Source organism: Yamadazyma tenuis, chromosome 7 (genome assembly GCF_029203305.1).
Source record: "Yamadazyma tenuis chromosome 7, complete sequence".
NCBI lineage: Eukaryota > Fungi > Ascomycota > Pichiomycetes > Serinales > Debaryomycetaceae > Yamadazyma > Yamadazyma tenuis.
Window position 1 is genome coordinate 564734 of NC_089467.1, and position 19492 is coordinate 584225.

Below are 19492 nucleotides of genomic sequence, written 5' to 3' on the forward strand. Positions count from 1 at the left end.
ATAAAGGCATTCCCTAAAAGTTTGATAATTACTCTCTATAAAGTATATTTGTATAAGGTGTCATTTAATCTTCGAGTTTTTCGTTTTCAACGTAAGATGAAGCGCTTCTATAAATCATCTCTTGTAGTCTTTCATTGTCTCGTTCAATCTTTTCTTTTGCAGTTTCGTCAGATGCTAAAAGATCTGAAAGTTTACGGAATCGATAGCTCTTCATGATCATCATTCCATTTTCCTTCAAGAACTCGTCTGTAGCATTGGAATGCTCCTCCAATGAATATGTAGGGTCCAGCATGATTTGGGTCATGATTTCAGATACCACTATCACTGTATCCGTGGAATTGCTATTTATCATGGTCAGAGCAAGCTCTGATTTAATAATGTGGAAAATCATCTGTCCTTTACGTGGGTTAATGCTGAAGATTTGGTTCAACAAAATGAGAAATCTGGTTTTGAAACCAGAATCAACAGTTGTAGTGGCATAGATATAAGCAGCTTGGTACAACGCCAATGTTGGGTAAACTTGATCTGACAACAAATAATCAATTATAACCTTTGGGGCGTTCAAATTGTGAATAATTAACCATTCAGATGGTTGGTACTCCGTTGTGGCAATATATTCACTGAAACTGGACTCATTAGTAGACAACCAAATGAAAAGTAAGTATGGCAATGAGCCACTGGGCACTTCGTATTCGTCTTTTGCTTCAATAACATATCGCTCCTTGAAGACTTGTTTCATACAAGTCAAAGACGTATGTTTAATGTGACTTAATTTCAATCCCTGTGTGAAAATGAAAAACACATAACACAATATATTCTTCTTATCGATGTGGAAACCATGGGATTTCTCAAAAGATTCGATAAAGCTTTCCAAGTGCTTTCTTTGTTCAAAAACACGGTCAACAAAACCTGGTCCTTGTTCGTAATTCTTCAACAAGGTGTTCAATAAACATTGAATACTTACTTGGTATAATGAAGAATAGTTCAACATGCCCAAATATAATTCAGGCCATATGATTATGGAGGGGAAAACCGAATCTTTTGACAATCCTTTGAAGATCTTGGCGGCACTCATAAGAACGTTTGTCATAGATTCCAAGGTATTATTGAAAGAGGTCCTGCTCATTAACTTCAACATGTTTGTAGCAGTATGGTCACTAATACCAGACTTGGAAAGAATACCTACCACCAAAATAGCTCTAAATTGAAATAATGAGGAATTGGAGAAGGCGACATCCATGGCATAAGAACACCAGCGAGATCGCCAACCCGACCTGTCATCTGCTGAGCCCAATACAGTTATGAACTCGTTCAAATAGTCACATAAAGTCTCAAAACTGGCTGCTCTATTGTATAATTGGTTGATGTCCGAGGTGGCTGTAGTTTTCTCTCTCGTTAAACCAAACAACATCTTTGCCCTTTGGCCACTGAAATATGCTAATGTTTCTTCAACAGTCTTTTCTTCTATTTCAGTCAAGTCAGGTTTGTTGAAGAAAGATTGAATGGTGTTGATAACCAATTTTTGCAAGTCACCTCCAAATTCCAAAGAAGGATTGTCAATGAACAAAGAACAGATGAAGAATACATCTGCCAAGTACAATTGAGCAAAAATATAGGAATCGAAGAAAAGTGAAGCACATATCTTCACTAATATCATTATTTCAAACAATTTGCTTTCTGCGGCTATTTCTGAATCATTATTTGTAGCCTCATTGATACAAGTGATTAATCTTGTGATGGTTTCTCCGCAAAGCTCAACACTAGGGGACAACACTGATATAATGAATGACCAATCAGGATCATCATTTCTATTGTCCATAGTGAAGGTGACAATCTCGTCCAATAACAATGGTGTTAAAATAGACTCAGCAAATAACTTCTTCCAAATGTAATCATTGATCGCTGAAATAGTATCCTTGTTTAAAGCAGAAATCAGGCACACTTGTCTGATAATACCAGCCACTCTGTCAGGTCCACTTTGTTCATCTTTCAAGTAAATGTAGTCACAAATATTATCAAGCCATGGAGATAAATATAGAATAGCATTGATTCTATGACGGCTAGGAAGCTTATCGTAACAGTCAAAGAATGATCTGAAAAATCTGTAAGACATTTCTGGGAACTTACGTGACAAGTATTTGGATACAGCAACAATGAAATCAGTGGTGTTGGCAGGATATGCAATGTCTTTGGCATGATTTTTTGAAATACTGTATTCAATCTCGAAATAGTTGCCTACCGAAGCAAACAAATAAGAGGCAGATGATCTGACTTCATCATCCTCACATAATAGACTCTGGAATACAATATTAAACAATCTGCCAAACCACAAGTTAGAAACGTCCCCCTGGAAGTTTCTATCTTCTTCATCGATATAAGGTTTGGGTAATCTGGAAGTAGTGAAATACATGAATCTTAAGATTTCCAGTCTTTCGTGTGATCTCACGATAACACTCTGTCCGCTATTGAAGTAGATAGTGAACTCGTCCGTAGCACCGCTGGATTTGGTAATTTCACATCTTGTGATATCACTCAAGCTGTATATGTCGACCGGCCTGAAACCTTTTGTAGCACAGAGTTCATGGTTTGTTGCAATAAATTCGTCCGAACAGATCAAGAAAAACAGTCTTCCAATTTTGATTGTGGCAGAATAAAAACTTTGAGTGGTTGAGTCTAATACTTTACAGTTAAGGAACTCCACCTTTTTATCCCTTGTTATTGCCATGGTGTCTTCACTGAGGCATAAACTGGAAATGATATCATTTGAATCGCAATGGGAGTAAGTATAGAATCTTGCTCTTGCTTCCTTGTCCTCAACATTTGAAGGTTTAACTAGGTTGAAGAAAGTGCCAACATTCTTGATAGGGAGGTTGAAATAATAGATCCGGGTACAGTTTTTGAATAACTGGCTAGGCCCATAAGTATTCAACAACGTCGCATAGGTCACCAACACGTGCATTTCAGTCGAGAATTGGGTGAAGTCAAACACAAAATAGAATTTGTTATCCCATACTTGACTGGCAGTTTCAAACAACTTGTAAACTAATAAATTTACATCGAAGTCAACCAACGTCAAAGTTTTTAAGTTCACCACCACTACAGGAGTACCATCATGAAATATGGCATTGTGAATCAAGGAAACATCAATGGCCTTATCAGCATATTTCGCAGACATTCGGTTCATGAACTCAGTGTATTCACTGCTCACTGTACCGGTAGGGTCAAAATTCTTATAACCTCCACCATCACCACCTTGAATTGTCAACAAGGCTTTAGGTTGACCAACTTCCCTCAATATATCGTCACATAATGTCATCTGCTCCACTCTCTTCTTTAGCTCATCACTAGAGAATTCTCCCAAGAGAAAATTCTGCTTAATTTCTTTGTAATAAGTGAAGAAAAACTTGTGGACATATCTCAACTCTGGTATTGGCATTTCGGTAATTTCTTCAAATGGATACTCTGTAGAATCATAGGAAGAAACATCCTGCAAAAATTTGAAAATCTTACGCTGGATTTGCATTAACTCGTCCATTTTTTGATTCAAACTCTTCCATTTCAAGACAGACAATGTTTTGTTAGCCATATTTTGAAGCACTTTTACCAACTGTAACAAAGACTTTTTGTTACTATGACAAATAACATCAATCTCGAAGAAAGATTCTGGACTTATAACTGCAGGGCAGAAAAATCTTAAAAACACAAAAGAACCAACTGCAATTAAACTAGCATCAGGAACCTTAGCGTTAACCTTTCTATAGATTTGCGAGCAAACGTATCTGAAGGATTTTGGCATCGAATCGGCTGAATCGCAAATTAAGCTAACGAGATTGTTCAAGTAACTCATGAATAGATCAGGGTTCGAATTGGAGTCTTGCTCTTTCTCGACGTTGAAGTTAATTTCCTTATCATTGAATTCTTGAACGAAGTCTTTCAAAACCAAAGTCAAATAATCCATTCCATCATCTTTGGCTAATTTAGCCAACAATTTTGTCAACGTACTGTTCCTTCTAAAGATATCTGCTGTTCTGGAGACGTTATTGATTTCTTCATTTAAAAGATTTTCAAATAGCTCATCCAACTTGTGGAGGTATCCATAGACTCCGAACAACGAAGAGGCATACAAGTTGTGATTCTGGTTGGAAGCAATGACACTGGCAGAAGTCAAAATATCGGTAAGAGAACCGATTCCAAGCAAATTAATTTCAGTAAAATCTTTGCTCTTCTTCCTTATTATCTTACGTTCATACAACATTTCTGCAAAAACACTTAAAAACAATGCTCTGATCTTTTTGTTGTCATGGTAGCCCAAAGGAAACACAAGCTGCAAACCAATATCAGTATCGTACTGCAAAATATTGGTTATACACTTCAAAACATTATCAACAATAGCCTGTATTTTGTACTTGGACTTCACATTACCAGAATTATTCATAGTGTACTTGGTTAAGATCCTGTAAAACAAAGAAAAATAGTTTGCAAATGACAAATCCTTGTATTTGGGGACATCCTTTTCACTAGTTCCTTCGGGGATATCCAACAATAAGTCTTCTAATTGCAATGCCAACGCTTTAGAACTTTCAGTTGCTAGATCAACATTGAGATATACCAACTCCGAGTCTTTATTTGTGGACTTTGTAGATGAATTAGATGATTTGTAGCTGTTGATATAATTAAACCCAGTTTGGTTTCCAACTGGACCTGGTAATTCATCGAAGAAAGCACTTTGTTCTAACCAATCACATGTTGACTTTGCATAGAAATTTCTGATTTTGTAAGCACCTGTTAACAAGAGTCTTTTTCTGTTTGTTTCAATGGTAACGGTCAACTTGCAGAATCTCAATTTCAACCTTAATTGGTTCACCGGGTCTTCAACCAAGTTAATTAATTTAATTAGAACGACACAAATCTCTGGCAAAAGAGCAGTTAAAACCACAGCCCCTTCATTTGGAATACTGAGCATAGAAGTCATAATCATAATCGTTTGCTCGGTGAATAACACGCTTTCTTCATAAATATTCTTGTTCTCTTCAAATTTATTGACCACCGTCACCAACTTATTTGAAACCAATTGATAAACGGCCGAATGAGATTCATTGGACAATGCGTCTTTGATGATGACTCTTATCACTAAGTCCAGAGAAGTCAACAAGTTAATACACCTGTCGAAAAAGTTTGAAATATTCTGCTCCAGCTTCAGACGTAATACGGGATCTCCATCAGCAAATTCGTTCAGAAGGAAACATCCTGAAGTTGAAACCAAAAATCCGGTGAAATGACGAAAAAGTAAGTTTTCTTCATTCAAGGAGGCAATCTTGTTGAATAAGAGATCACACCATCGTTCATAGATGATCAACCATACTTGGTATAATGCTTTAGTTGGTCTAGATTCTCTCAAAATATTTCTGAATCTCTTATGTAAAGACACAAATCCAGTAAACACGAAATCATCCTGAACCAATTTTTCAAATGTATCTGCAAGGTTGTGCTCAAAGTGAGTACTAATTCTTTTGACGTGAAGTAAATGCCATTTCATGGTATCTTTCACTATGTTATAGAATTGGATATCGTGTGTACACAATGACAACAATAAGATTCTTTCAACAGAGTTTCCAACGTCAGTCTCATCGCAATGAGATCTAGGATCTTGGACAATGGGGCTCTTAGTGACAATCTTATTGAACTCCTCTCTCATCTCCAAGAATTCGTTCAAAAAGATTAGGTTTGACTTAAATTTTACGTCTGTCAATGACAATGATAAGCAAGAGTCACAAATTGACTTAACAATCTGTTTGCATGTGGAGTAGTTGGCAAAGCTGGTGACAATATTCAAGTTACTTGTCATATTACTCTGTTTATCGACAATAGACATGATCAACCGACAAGTGGAACTGAACAATGTGCTATCGTCGGTATTATTCATTGACCTGGATTGTAAACCAACTCTCAAACTATCGACATTGTCCTGAACAAACTTTAAAATACGAGCCCTTGAAGCATCTTCATCCTGGTAAAAGATCTCTGGTTCCATAAAGGATATATCATTGAAGAATAGCTGTGGGGATGCTTTAAAAATCGCAAATAAATCAGCCAATAGATCTTCCACATTAGCGACCAATTTGGAAGTGCCTGTGCTGGCGGCTGCACTTATTGAAGCAGAAGAAAACTTTAGTTCGTCCACATTAATATCATGAAATGAGGAACTGCTGATAGTCTGAGGGTGGCTCGACAATTGCTGTGATGAAACTGACTGCTGCTGAAGGTGAGAATGATGATGAGCAAGAATACGGCTTGAGTGTGGACTCAATTCTTGGTCAAAGCTCAACTTTCGGGTATTGTTTTGCGTTGAAGATGAGACACTGGCTTTATCAGAGTAAACGGAAGCCGATGATGATGAGGTGTGGATGGATATAGAATTCTCATAATACTGGCTCAACAATCTGGAAACGTTGGATGATAAGGATTTCAACTGAGGAGAAATTGAGGTCATAATTTGGTTAAAGGATTTCAATGACAACGTGTACTCAGACAATCCTCTTACTACCTTGACAATAATTCTGACATCTCTGTAGCTGTCTTTGATACTTTGAAATCTGTTTAACAATAAGTTGCAGTACTTCTCTGGTTTCAACATTATAGCAGCAATGAAAAAGTTAACGATCAAGTTGTCATAACAGATTTTGACGTAGTCACTATTGGGTGAGTTCAAATTGATGCTGAATGTGGACAAATTGACCTTCACTAAAGCTTCGTATGTTTCATCGAGATGGCTCATGGTGAATATGTAAACTGGATGGTTAGACATATTGGAAGGGAATCTTGCAGCCAAATGGTACAAGGTAATCAATGAATCAAAGCAAGTAAGGTTGGATCTATTGGTACTATTTTTGATGAGGTTATTGATGAACTTTAACCGCTTGTTGAAGCTCAATTTTAACTTGTTTGGCTTCAATTCATACTCTCTATAATCACTTGGATTTAACATCGAAACCCAGGTTTGTACCATCGATGCGATACCAGCGTATGGGAACTCTTCGAATATCGAGCACGTTTGATCAAATATGCTTTTGCAAATGGCAGCAACTTCACTGCTGCTTTCAACAATCGCATCATAGTCTTCAGGTCTTGCAAATGCTTGATCCCTTACACTATGGGAGTAGAACACCAATATAATCTGTTTCCAGGTGGTATTCTTAATACTCTCCAAACTCTTATTTATCACATTGGCCATTGCGTAGCCATTCTCTAAGGAGTAAAAGGTGTACTTGATCAAAGGGGCGTACTTCTGTAAATTATAGGGCGGTACAACCTCATTGGATACGCTAAACTTGAAAAGATTATTGTACAAGTAATTATAGTACTGAAGGGGATTGGAAGTGGCAATGAATCTCAAACAAATCTCGATGTTGAAATCCAACTCTTGGATTAATTTTGCAGTTTCGTGTTCACTGGAGTAAATGGGCAGATCTGACCCGAGTACGGGATCTTCCATTAAGCTGGGACCTCGATTATGACCCAATTGTGTTTGAGGATTTTGCTGATTGGAGGCACCAGAAACAATACTCTGGACCGACAGAGGGGTATCACTATTGGAACTGTGGCTATTATAATAGCCCTTACCATCTATTGGTCTTTTCTGGATCATGCTTAATACTCGCTTGATGACTTCTCCACTGAGTAAGCTCCCTAGGATGTCTATGATGAGATTTATGTAGTTGACGTTAATGGGCTTAGGAGGAGTGAAATGGTAGTAGAAGGAGAAATTGGTCAAGATTTCAAAGTTCATCAAGTTGACATCTGACTTGAAGTTGGATAATGCCGTTCGGGATAACCAACATTCCTCAATGAGTTCTCGGAGAATCTTAAGGATAATGAGGGTGGATGACAATTGTTTTTCATCTCGATCTTTTAATTTTACCTCTTTAGCATCCTTATTGATCGATTCTATGATGTTACACAACTTCATAAAGCAGATGGAGATGTAATCCATGCCATATACCTTCAAGTCGAACTTTGTTCTGTCTATCAATAAATCTTTTGTAATTTTGAACTGAGGATTCAATTCCACTTCTATTAATGAATAGCCAGTAACGTTTGGAAGAAACGATTCGAGCCGATGCGTGAGCGAGTTTATGAACTCTAGCTGTGCATTATAGCCCAGATCGTTTTGCAAGGGCTGTCGGCCGTGAGGCTGATCCATTGTATGGTGGATACAGACCTTTTGTAAGTTTGGATATGCGAGACGGAACGCCGGTGAATAACAAATAGCAAGGTACACAAAAAAGTTCGAAACTTGCTATTAGCTTATGCAGAAATCGGGTTAGATAATCAAACCCACACTAAGCTTTGGTTTACAATAGCACGAATCCAATCACAACTAGGAAACTTGGAAACTATCCTTATTAGATTTTCTGTCTCAACCATTTTAGTATCTGAAAAACGGTCGCGGGTCGTGGCGGGGGCTGGGTTTTAGGCTACGGCATGGAGAGGTCATTTTGACAACCGGTTAAGGTTGGTTGGAGAACAAGAAGAATTACTTTAGACTACGTAGTCATCTTTGAGAGTGGCGGTTAGGTTTATGCAGTTCATTATTTAGACTACAATCTTTGCCCTTCACGCTTGATCAGTCAAAGAACGAATTCCGAAAATTATATTTTTCAGGATTTCACTAATCCACAGTACAAAGAAAGCTAAAGCAACCAATGGCGAAAACGGTGCACCTAGCACCCACGCGGGGTTTCACTATTGTTTTATTGTTAATACTTTCCCGACCAACATTTGGTGAGTTAAAACTTAAGGTGCTAACCAGAAAACGCCAATCGGTCTTCCCCGTTGGAATTGGGGTAAAATTTGTTCCAGTTTCTAATAGTATCTAATTTAAAGCTGGATCCAATTTTTACTCAATATAGTAAAAATCGCAATTTTGCGCAAATGCTGAAGTGCTTGTACAAAGATACTTTATCGATTTGACCAACGATACCAGGATGAACTCTCCTTCACCAAAAAGATCTAAGAGGGCCGAGGGAAGTACAGTAGAGTTTTATAGGGGTTCGGTGACGAGTAAAAACTGTGGAAAGTCGATTCGGAGACAATATCTGGCGTAGGGGCTGAAAACTCTTGGAAAAGGAGCTTGGATGTTAGTTTTCCTTTCTACTGTTTGAACCTGTTAACGAATCGAGAAAATCTTGTAATTTTTAATATCTTTGAAGTCTTCGTGGATTCTCTCAGCCCAATGGAAGGATTCCTTTGAAGCAGGTCGAAAGTAGAGGCCAGTCTGAAATCTCGGGGGTAAATGTATGGGAATATATTCTTATAGTTTATCCTGGTATTTTCGACCAGGAATGTAGAGCAGTGGATGTATGACATGTAGAAACCTGTGGTTTATCTGGAACAGATTTTGCAACCACAAACAGCCAATCAAAATGGCCGAGTGCAGCCACCAGTTCGCACCAAAAACCAGAATCAAAAAGTCGAGAAACTGAAAACTATCAAACAACCCTACTGAAACGTTCAAAATGGCTGCTGCTTACACCATCTTAGGAAAGTCTGTTCCATCTCACCAATTGGCTATTGCCACGTTAGGTGCTGTTGCCTTTGTCTGCATTCCAAAACCATGGGCTCCCCCAGCTCCAGCCCACCCTCCTACTAATGCCAGTTCCGCCGAGGAAGAAAAGTTTATCAAGGAATTTTTATCCAAAAACCAGGCTGAAAAGCACTAGGTTGACTTAGAGTATAATACGTTGACTAATGAACATGCTGTTAACATGATTTTTTTTGTATCAGGGTGGTTTACCCTTATTTTTTTGGGAAATAACTGCTTTTGTCGGTTACCAAGTGCTCTATCTATGCTATTTCTCTTCTTCTGACCAATTGACCAATGGCTCTATGTTTCTGTACACGTATTATTCCCAAATATGGAAGCTTTTTATATAATTTATCAATCTCTCCAAAAAACCTTCTACGCCTGTATTCAAAATGAAGATCCGCACTTGGATGAGATGAGATAAATTTTTTTAGATTCTTAGTCTCTTCTATTTCCTTATACAATGTCTGCCATCTACAAAGCATTGCAGTCCAAGTCCTCCAGGGAAATGGCCGACAAAGAGAAGACCAAGCATATAAATAGGCAAAGATTATTGGTGATTTCTTCAAGAGGAATAACCTACAGACATCGTCATTTGATACAAGACTTGTTACAATTATTACCACACGCCAGAAAAGAACCAAAATTCGACTCCAAGAAGAACTTATACCAGTTAAATGAAGTAGCAGAGTTGTACAATTGTAACAACATCTTCTTTTTTGAGGCCAGAAAGCACCAGGATTTGTATTTGTGGGTATCTAAACCTCCAAATGGGCCTACGTTAAAGTTCCACGTGCAAAACTTGCACACTTTGGATGAGTTAAACTTCACCGGTAACTGCTTAAAGGGATCCAGACCTATCTTGAGTTTTGACAAATCTTTCGAGTTGGGAGACCACTTCAAATTAATGAAGGAACTTTTTATCCATAACTTTGGAGTTCCTCCAAATTCTAGAAAATCCAAACCTTTCGTGGACCATGTGATAACGTTTTCGATTGTCGATAACAAGGTGTGGATCAGAAACTTTCAGATCAGTGAAACCTTGGAAACAAAGGAAACGGATGAAGATATTAACGTCGATGACTTGTCTCTTATTGAAATTGGACCTAGATTAGTTTTGACTTTGATCACAATTTTGGAAGGCTCTTTCGGAGGCCCTAAAATCTATGAAAATAAGGAATACGTCAGCCCTAACTTTGTCAGAGCCCAAATCAAGCAACAGGCCGCAGAGGACGCTAAGAAAAGAGTTCAAGATGCGGTTGATAGAAAGGTCAAAAAGAGAAGTCAAACTCTTGCCAGAGACCCATTGTCCAATGAATCTGTTTTCAAGGAATAAGTGTTCCCTAATGTCATATATCTCATGTATCTAAACATATTTGCTGCAAAAGTCCGCTCATCTCTCAACCATTCCAGTCGCGTACAATCTCAAAATATGCAGAGAATCGCGGATCAGCCTCGTTTTTCTCTGTTTTTTGTACCTGAAACCGTTGCTCAGTAAAGCCAACATTCATTCTTTTAGGCACCGCGTGTACAAGACCACTTGATTCCAATTTAATACCCCTGTACTATACCCCATAAGCACATATATCCTTACTTTGGGTTCTCTTTTTGAAATCCAATTGCTGAGCTATTTTTGGGTTTACACAAGCTTTTTTAAATCATGTATAATAATCAAAGAGGCCATGCAGGCTATGACAATATTTACGGCTATGACTACAACGGTCAACCTTCCCAGAAACAACAGTCTAATTTTAACCGAAATCCGTATTCTCGCCAAGCTCTTCCTCCTGTTCCACAGAAGACTGACGATTACCAAAGCATAAGATCCAGTGGCTTTCTACAACAGAACAACTTCAGAAACCAATTTATGTCTAATACCCATCCTTCCGACGATCGACTTTCGTATAATCGACTAGGTGCTGAAATATCAACACAACATAATGCCGGTGTTCATGATGAAGATGACGATTTCGACTTTGGTGCTAACCCCAGCAAAAATCCATTAGTTCTGAAGGAATCAGAATATGGGCATAACGAATATGAAATGAACAGTATTCACAGTTCTCCAGTAAACCCCTTTTCAAACCAAAATGACTACGATCGCTATGAGGACAAAAAGTTTCAACACCAACAATATCCTTACGATGAAAGCCCCACCTTGCATCAAAACCCGTTTGAGAACCCACCTGTTTCATACATTCCAGATAAAGCCCAACCACCTATTCCCGACTATGACGAGGAGAAGAAGCTCAAACACAACGAAAGACAACGTCTCAAACAGTTGAGGTCTCGGCCACGATTCCACTATACTCGGTTACCATACTTCGGAATCTTGGTTACTATCATTCAAGTAGTAGTGTTCATTGTTGAGTTGGCAAAGATGGCGAAATTGACCGGAAGTGCATTTCAGACCAAACCTTATTTTAATCCCATGTTGGGCCCTTCCACATATGTGTTAATTAATATGGGGGCACGTTATATTCCATGTATGAATGGAGTGGAAGGAATCACCACTGATCCATCAATTCAGTATCCATGTCCTAATTCCACATCTGTCGACACCGACGTGTGTAGTTTGAACCAGTTATGCGGATTATCAGGAATTCCCATCGTTGATGATGCCTATGATCCTCATCAATGGTACAGAATCATTACTCCCATCTTTATCCACGCTGGGTTCTTACACATTCTTTTCAACTTGCTATTGCAGGTGACGATGGGCTTCAGTATCGAAAGAGCTATTGGGAGTGTCAAATATGCTATAATATATTTGCTCAGTGGAGTATCGGGATTCTTACTCGGTGCTAATTTCACTCCCAATGGTGTAGCATCTTCAGGAGCATCAGGAAGTTTGTTCGGGATAGTAGCTACAAATATTGTCATGTTCATTTATTGTGGAAAGAAGAATACCAACATGTATGGGACCAAAAAGTTTGGATTATTTTTATGCATTATGTTTGGAGAGATCGTGGTATCCTTTGTTTTGGGGTTGTTACCGGGTTTGGATAATTTCAGTCATATTGGTGGGTTTGCCATTGGCGTGCTATCTTCAATATTGCTACTTAAAGACCCTTTTTTCGTGTACGAGGACGGAATTATCACATATCAATCTCACTTATCTATATGGCAGGAGTTTGCTAACAACTGGAATCCATACTATAACTTTGAAGATAAAATAGTATCGAGGTTCTACATATGGTGTGGTGTGAGGGTCTTGTGTTTTGCGTTGATCTTTGTATACTTTGCTTTGTTGATTAATAACTTTTTTGGTAAGTCAATTCTTCCGGAAGAGAACAGTTGTCACTGGTGCAAGTACATTAGTTGCTTACCAGTGAATGGATGGTGTGAGCAAGGTGAGCTTCTGGTTCAAACCAACTCTGCTGATGACAATAGCCAGTCCACCACAGCCTCTGCCACAACTTCAACCCCCACTTCTGCAACCTCGACCGAGCCTGATAGTATCGACAACACGGGGTTTTCAGAGCCAAATAAGAGAGAGACAGTATTGGATAGTGTTTTTGAGAGTTCAACATTCGAAAATTCAACTCCTCTTTTAGGACGCCACGAAGAACTGATCCACGCAAGCTTAGCACTTTTTATAATCATGGGATTATTCACGTTCACTGCTCTTAAGTTCAAGAAAAAACAATGAATATCCATTGCATACGTACAAAATACACATTAAGGTTTTTTGCAATCATCTTAGCAGCTAAGTCCGGGTAAAATGGTTTAGTGCGGGAAAAGCGTTTTGAAAATTTTGTAACCAAAATTTTCAGTACTGCTTGGGAATATAATGATTAGAACCGGACTTCGGAACTCACTGGTTAGCATACGGTACTTGCACAGCACCAGATCATCATACTCATTCATTGGGGACTGGTTTGGTAGTAAAAAGACCACAGAAAAAAAAGATATCGTCAAAGAACAAGATAATCTTGAAGAAGGAACGAAGATCGTTATATTGAATGAGAAGAACTCTCCTAACAAACCTAAGTTTACCGTCAAATCCCACATGCCAGATTTTAAAATCCATCAATGGAAAACAAAGAATGTAACTGCAAAGAGGATAGAGAGCACCTACAATACTGAAGATCTCGTCAACATAATAAATGACACATTAAAGAGTTTGCAGAGGGAACCAAGTGAACTCGAAAAGTTTGAGGACGTTAAACTCCATGATTTGACTTTCAGATTCCAGTTCACAAAACAGTTACAGAGAAACTTAGGGTTTGACATCAAGGACTCGATATTAACAAAGTCTCATGATTTGAAAGTCTTGTTTGATGAGTTGAATGCCATTGTTAACAGAAGATTCCTCAACGAAAGAAATGCAAATGATATTGCCTTGAAGCCGGAGGACTTTTCTGCTCCAAATGTATACGTAAACCAAGAGCTTTCTGAGTTTGAGAAGGCTCGGGAGTTCAACAAATTGGTCGAACAAGCAAGAAACTCTTTATAAAATTTCATGTAAATAGTAATAAATAACCTACACCAGTATTCACCTTTTGTTCACGGAATATCCTATCAATGTGGCAGTTGCCAATACCAAAAGCACGCCAGGTATCAAGACTTCGTTGGGAACACCAAAAAACCCATTCTCAGATACCCGTCTAGGTCTTTTGGGTTTTCTAATCTTGATGTTTTCTATGGGTGCTGGCTCGTGGGGATTATGTAAATATAAGTTAGCCTTATGGCTGGCGAGTCTCAAGTTGATCTTCACGCAGTCAAGCAAATCATTATCTGAGGTGATTGACACAATATCCCCTTCATCATCAACATAGCTTATGGCGTATGTCTTTCCGTCATCATTAACTTTTGTCACTCTAAGGTACTGAAAGTCTTTAGGATGTAACTTTTCGTCTATCAATTCTCTTAATTTTGTCAAGCCATCAGTAGGCTTAATGGAAATCCGATGGACTCGGTTTTCATTGGCAGGAGATTTGAACTTCAATACAAATGACTCGTCAAGAGAGTCTAAAAGACTTGTTCTGCTCTTTTGAGGAGTTTCAATATGAGAGATAGAATCAGATGGCTTGATATCAAGGTTCAAATCCGATGAAGTGAGGCCAGCCTGAGAAGTCAAATTGGTTGGTGTTTGGGGCCTACCACTGGAGTCGACCACCAAGGAATCTGAATTAACTGAATCAGCATCGTTGTCTAATGATGTCCAAAACTTATTCCAAGCGGGTCCTTCAGCTCCACCACTTTTTGCTTCCGAAACGATCTCAGGACTCTCTTGATCTTTGACTTGCTTAATTTGGTTTAGCGTAGCGTAGGTTAACTTTAACACTTCAACGATCCCAATTATATCACCGGAATCCCCCACAACAGGTAAGTTTAAATAGTGACCATCGAACATCTTCCTCAAAGATTCTTGAATGGAAAGATCATGACGAGCTACGTCCGGCTGCGGAGTCATAACCCTGACGATAGAACAGTTCTTGGGGGTCAAACCGGCAGCAATGACTCGCAAAACCACGTCCTTGGATGTAAAAATCCCGTTAACCTTATCTTCATTATCCTTTACAAGAACAGCAGTGGTGTTATTCTCTTTCATCAAAACAGTCGCCTCATAAACAGTAGTTTTTATCGAGCAGTAGATAGGGACGGTTCTGGAGTCCAACACGGTATCCAAAGTTGGACCGTTCATCTTGCTCTTTAACTCCTCAAAGTATTGGAATACTTGAAGTGGCTGTTGTACTACTGCCATTTCGGAGTGAACTGTGTCGAAAGCTTCGTACAATCTCTTTGAAGATTCGTGCATTCTCTCCAACTTCTCCATTTGCTGGGAGTAGCACTTGGTTATATCTAACACCCCTACAATTCGGTCCCTATTGTCTAAAACTGGTAAATGACGAAACCGTTTTTGAATCATAACCGTGAGAGCATCGGAAGCAGGATCATTGGCATTTGTGCACAAAGGATTAGGAGTCATGATCTGGTCAATGGTGATGACATTGGCGTTGAGGTTAGAGCCCACAACCCTGAAGGCTAAGTCCTTTGCGGTGAAGATACCTAAGAGTTCACCATCCTCTCCAACTACTAAAATACAATTTTCCCGCTTAGCTGTCATCAATTGGGAAGCCTCAAATACCGTAGTGGATGGCTTACAAGTCACCGCCTCCGATGGCTTCAACGCGAGCACTGTACCAGGGGTGGCTTTGCGCTGGCGGGATACCTTGGCAGCACCACGTCTTTTCTTGCTCAAATCACTTTCTATCTTTCTCCTGATGGCATCGTCTCTTTTGGACTGTCTTCTTCTTGAGTCAGAAACCCCTTCGTGCTGGACACCGATTGAGGACAGATCAGACACGCTAGAGGTGCCATACAGAGATTTGGATCTGTTAATAGAAGACATCAAGATCCGCTTGAAGTTATATTTGTGTTTCTCCTGGCTACCAGACTCTATCGTCTGGGATTTATTTTTCTTTGTAAACAACAGCACTTTGATACGTGTGAGGGACAATCTAATCAGCCACGCAAGCTGGAGGGACAATGTTCCGTTAACTAGGAGGATCACCTTGTGATACTCTAAACAGACAGGAACAGTAGGACACGCAATTAACAGAAACTTGTGTTCAAACTTGGGTAATGTTTGTGTCAAAGTTTTTGTAGACGAGTGCGAGAGCGTGAGAGCGTATTGGTTTCGCTTAGCGACAGAGAGAATATATTGACAACACCGAAGGAGAATAAGACCATAATGCTACACATACCTACAGTGAGGTATGTGGCGTGAAGTTAGGGTGTATTACATGTACATCCATGTATTACCTCTCAAAAGAAGAACATCTAGATAAGTCAGGATTTTGCAGCCTTATGTTGCAGCCACTTCCAAATGTGATACATTCGATAAAGCGGTACATGTTTTTGCCTATTCTTCCTGAGAAATATATATATTTTAACACACATCGATGAACCCCAATTTATCCACCCCTTCTTCAACCCAAGCTCCTTTGGTATCAGCTGGAACTTTGAAAAAGCTCTTGTTCGCCTTCCCCTTATTTGCCTATCTTCAAGGATTTTTCAAGGATTTGGTTATCTCCATTATGAAAACGGGCCCCGTACCCCAACATGTAGCTGTGATTATGGACGGTAACAGGACCTTCGCCAGGAAACGCAACTTGCCTCTCAAAGAAGGTCACACTGCTGGAGCCGAATCCCTTGTTGGTGTGTTGGATGCGTGTTATAGGCTTGGAGTTAGTTGTGTTACAATCTATGCTTTTTCAATCGAGAACTTCCATCGATCAAAAGAAGAGGTCGACACCTTATTTGGGCTCTTGCGGGAGAAGCTCAATTATCTTTCCCAAAACGAAGACAGCTATGCTATGTATAACAAAGTCCAGGTAAAGATTATTGGCAATAAGGCGATGATCCCCGAAGATATCTTGAAGGATTTGGAACGTGTTGAGGAGAGAACAAATCACAACTTCGGCAAAAGAGTGTTGAATGTTTGTTTCCCATACACAAGCAGAGATGATATCACGGGTGCTATTCGGTCCATATCTGAGAAGAGAATTAACCATGAGATCAACAAGGAAGATATCAATATGGATTTATTGGACATAAGTATGTATTTTGGACCGGAGACTCCCCCTTTGGATATCATGATCCGAACCAGTGGCCATACCAGATTGAGCGACTTTATGATTTGGCAATGCAACTATGATTGTACTTTGGAGTTTGTGGATACTTTATGGCCCGATTTTAAGTTCTTTGATATCATGGCCATTTTATTCAAATGGGGATACTACAAAACGTTGGAAACCGAGAAACTCAAGCATTTGGGCAAGAGAAAGGCAAAGTTGCACCAAACTGCCCAGGATATCTTGAAGGACCTTCCTGCTCATCCTCCATATAGGTCAGTTTCTGATCGGTGAATCAAAGCGTCTTCAACACCTTTTTCACTTCCTTTTTCTTCCTTTCTACCGTCCTAGCAGTATCAATTTTGTTTAAGTATCCCAAATATACAACCACTTCGGCTACCAACACGAGCAACCCAAAGAAAAGACACATCAACACCCGATAGCTATCAGGAAGTGCCCAAGAACTTGCTGTCCAGTACCAAATGGCATATACCACACTGGCGACACTGATTAAAATGTTGACAATTGTAGTCAAATAGTTTTTGATTTCCTTGTTCATTTGTGCTGGAGTTTGAACCTCATGAGACTTGTCTTCATATAAGGTATCATAATCTGCTCTGGCCGTCACAAGCTTTCTGTATTCGGTTTCTTTGGCATTCAAGCGTAATCGTTCCATCAATTGGAGATACTCCTTTGTTTTGGGCTTGGACTCTACCACATTCTTATTTGGTAAGTGGATTTGGGAAAGCTTGATGAGGTCCAATAAGCTCAGAGTTGGTTTGAATTTGTGATAAAAGCGAATCAAATCCTTATGCAGAAGGTACCCATCGTTGTTTTTCAATAGCTCCACAAGCTCCTCAGGGGGTACAGAAGCTTCCAAAACCTTCTTGAGGGTTTTGGTCAACACAAATTGAGTCATGGGCCTTATCGGTATAAATTTGGGAAGGTCGCACCAATAATTGAAATCAGAAACATGGCCACCAAAACAGGAAGCACCATTGTAGGAGCTTTAGCATGCCAAAAGGAATCATTTCTCAAAACCTTGGCCACCACCGTGTGCTCATGTGAGCCACACAAGGGTCACATCACCCCCAAGGATAAGCAAAACAAAAATAAGAAGAAAAAAGACTCAGATGCTAGCAACGGCACTGAAGTGAAGTATGCCATCGAGTTAGCCGACACAGTCATTTTCCCCGAAGGAGGAGGACAGCCGTGTGACCAAGGGTTCATCAAGAGTGAAACAGACGAGGTGTTTGTGTCCGAGGCCATTCGTGAAGGCCTTACAGCTCTTCATTTGTCCAACAAACCACTTGTTCCAGGTACCAAAGTGAATGTATCGATGGACTGGGCAAGACGGTTTGATCACATGCAACAACATACCGGCCAGCATCTTGTTTCTGCGATTTTTGACCAGTATGACCTAGAGACATTGAGTTGGGGTATGGGAGATGTAACGTGCTACGTTGAATTGCCCAAGAAAGTAGACGAAGAGCTTGTGAATGAAGTCAACCAGAAGGTCAACCAGGCAATTCTTGATGCTATACCAATTACTGTGGAGGTTCCAGATGGACATGGGCATGAATTGGATCTTTCCCATCTTCCAGACGATTACGATATTTCTAAGGGCTTAGTGAGAATTGTCAGTATTGGTAATTTAGATAGAAACCCTTGTTGTGGAACTCACTTGAAAAACACATCTCAGATCCAGGCGGTGTCGATTTTGAACCAGGTGAATGTCAGAGGTGGTAACTCCAGGGTCCACTTTGTGTGTGGATCAAGAGTTTATAAGTTTGCCCAAAAGAACTATGATATTCTCAAAAATGTGTCTGGAGGACTCTTATCTTGTCAGCCAGATGAGGTGTACGAAAAGACCAAACTACTTAATGACAATTATAGAGAGGCCAACTCCACGAAGAACAATCTTCTCAAGGAGTTGATGGGACTTGAAGCCAAGCGCATGTTTGAGAGCTTCAAAAATGGCTCTACCCTTGAATGGGCTTACAGAAAGGACACTGATGCCGAGTCGTTGAACTTGCTTCAAAAAGAATTGTTGACATTGGTGAATAACAATAAGGACTCCGGAATCGATTTGGACAAGACTCACACTGCAGTCATGTTTACTGGGTTAGTTAATGAACCAGGAACCATAAAGATTATGGGTCCGGAGTCCACCGAACTTCTGGGAGAAATCAAGAAGATTTTGTCTACCATAAAAGGTGGTGGTAAAGGAAGCTCTTTCCAAGGTAAAATATCCAAGTATGAAAAGGGTGAAATCGACTCGTTGGTGAATTATTTGAACAACTTTCGTTTACACGAGTAATTTATA

At 39.5% G+C, this 19492-nt stretch overlaps 9 protein-coding genes across 9 annotated transcripts; 6 read left to right on the plus strand and 3 right to left on the minus strand. All coding sequences in view use genetic code 12, as the record gives it.

Annotated features, from left to right (window-relative positions):
• Positions 1 to 64: 64 nt before the first annotated feature.
• Positions 65 to 8200, minus strand: IRA2 (Ras GTPase activating protein ira2; the record flags this gene model as incomplete). The annotated part of the gene is made up of 1 exon (XM_006685461.1): positions 65 to 8200. One exon carries the CDS (start codon positions 8198 to 8200, stop codon positions 65 to 67), a length of 8136 nt encoding a protein of 2711 aa, XP_006685524.1.
• Positions 8201 to 9515: 1315 nt separating this feature from the next.
• On the plus strand, positions 9516 to 9719 carry ATP19 (F1F0 ATP synthase subunit k; the record flags this gene model as incomplete). Its single annotated transcript, XM_006685463.1, has 1 exon — positions 9516 to 9719. The coding sequence occupies one exon, from the start codon at positions 9516 to 9518 to the stop codon at positions 9717 to 9719; it is 204 nt and encodes a 67-aa protein (XP_006685526.1).
• A 327-nt stretch (positions 9720 to 10046) lies between these two features.
• BRX1 (Ribosome biogenesis protein brx1) lies at positions 10047 to 10919 on the plus strand (the record flags this gene model as incomplete). The annotated part of the gene is made up of 1 exon (XM_006685846.2): positions 10047 to 10919. The coding sequence occupies one exon, from the start codon at positions 10047 to 10049 to the stop codon at positions 10917 to 10919; it is 873 nt and encodes a 290-aa protein (XP_006685909.1).
• Positions 10920 to 11243: 324 nt separating this feature from the next.
• On the plus strand, positions 11244 to 13235 carry PSN45_005060 (rhomboid-domain-containing protein; the record flags this gene model as incomplete). Its single annotated transcript, XM_006685464.2, has 1 exon — positions 11244 to 13235. The coding sequence occupies one exon, from the start codon at positions 11244 to 11246 to the stop codon at positions 13233 to 13235; it is 1992 nt and encodes a 663-aa protein (XP_006685527.2).
• Positions 13236 to 13376: 141 nt separating this feature from the next.
• Positions 13377 to 14042, plus strand: PSN45_005061 (uncharacterized protein; the record flags this gene model as incomplete). The annotated part of the gene is made up of 1 exon (XM_006685849.1): positions 13377 to 14042. The coding sequence occupies one exon, from the start codon at positions 13377 to 13379 to the stop codon at positions 14040 to 14042; it is 666 nt and encodes a 221-aa protein (XP_006685912.1).
• A 39-nt stretch (positions 14043 to 14081) lies between these two features.
• PSN45_005062 (uncharacterized protein) lies at positions 14082 to 16294 on the minus strand (the record flags this gene model as incomplete). The annotated part of the gene is made up of 2 exons (XM_006685465.2): positions 14082 to 16166; positions 16280 to 16294. 2 exons carry the CDS (start codon positions 16292 to 16294, stop codon positions 14082 to 14084), a joined length of 2100 nt encoding a protein of 699 aa, XP_006685528.2.
• A 200-nt stretch (positions 16295 to 16494) lies between these two features.
• On the plus strand, positions 16495 to 17460 carry SRT1 (ditrans,polycis-polyprenyl diphosphate synthase; the record flags this gene model as incomplete). Its single annotated transcript, XM_006685466.2, has 1 exon — positions 16495 to 17460. One exon carries the CDS (start codon positions 16495 to 16497, stop codon positions 17458 to 17460), a length of 966 nt encoding a protein of 321 aa, XP_006685529.1.
• A 1-nt stretch (position 17461) lies between these two features.
• VPH2 (Vacuolar ATPase assembly integral membrane protein) lies at positions 17462 to 18085 on the minus strand (the record flags this gene model as incomplete). The annotated part of the gene is made up of 1 exon (XM_006685467.1): positions 17462 to 18085. The coding sequence occupies one exon, from the start codon at positions 18083 to 18085 to the stop codon at positions 17462 to 17464; it is 624 nt and encodes a 207-aa protein (XP_006685530.1).
• A 54-nt stretch (positions 18086 to 18139) lies between these two features.
• On the plus strand, positions 18140 to 19486 carry PSN45_005065 (alanyl-tRNA editing protein AlaX; the record flags this gene model as incomplete). The annotated part of the gene is made up of 1 exon (XM_006685851.2): positions 18140 to 19486. One exon carries the CDS (start codon positions 18140 to 18142, stop codon positions 19484 to 19486), a length of 1347 nt encoding a protein of 448 aa, XP_006685914.1.
• Between the last annotated feature and the right edge of the window lie 6 nt (positions 19487 to 19492).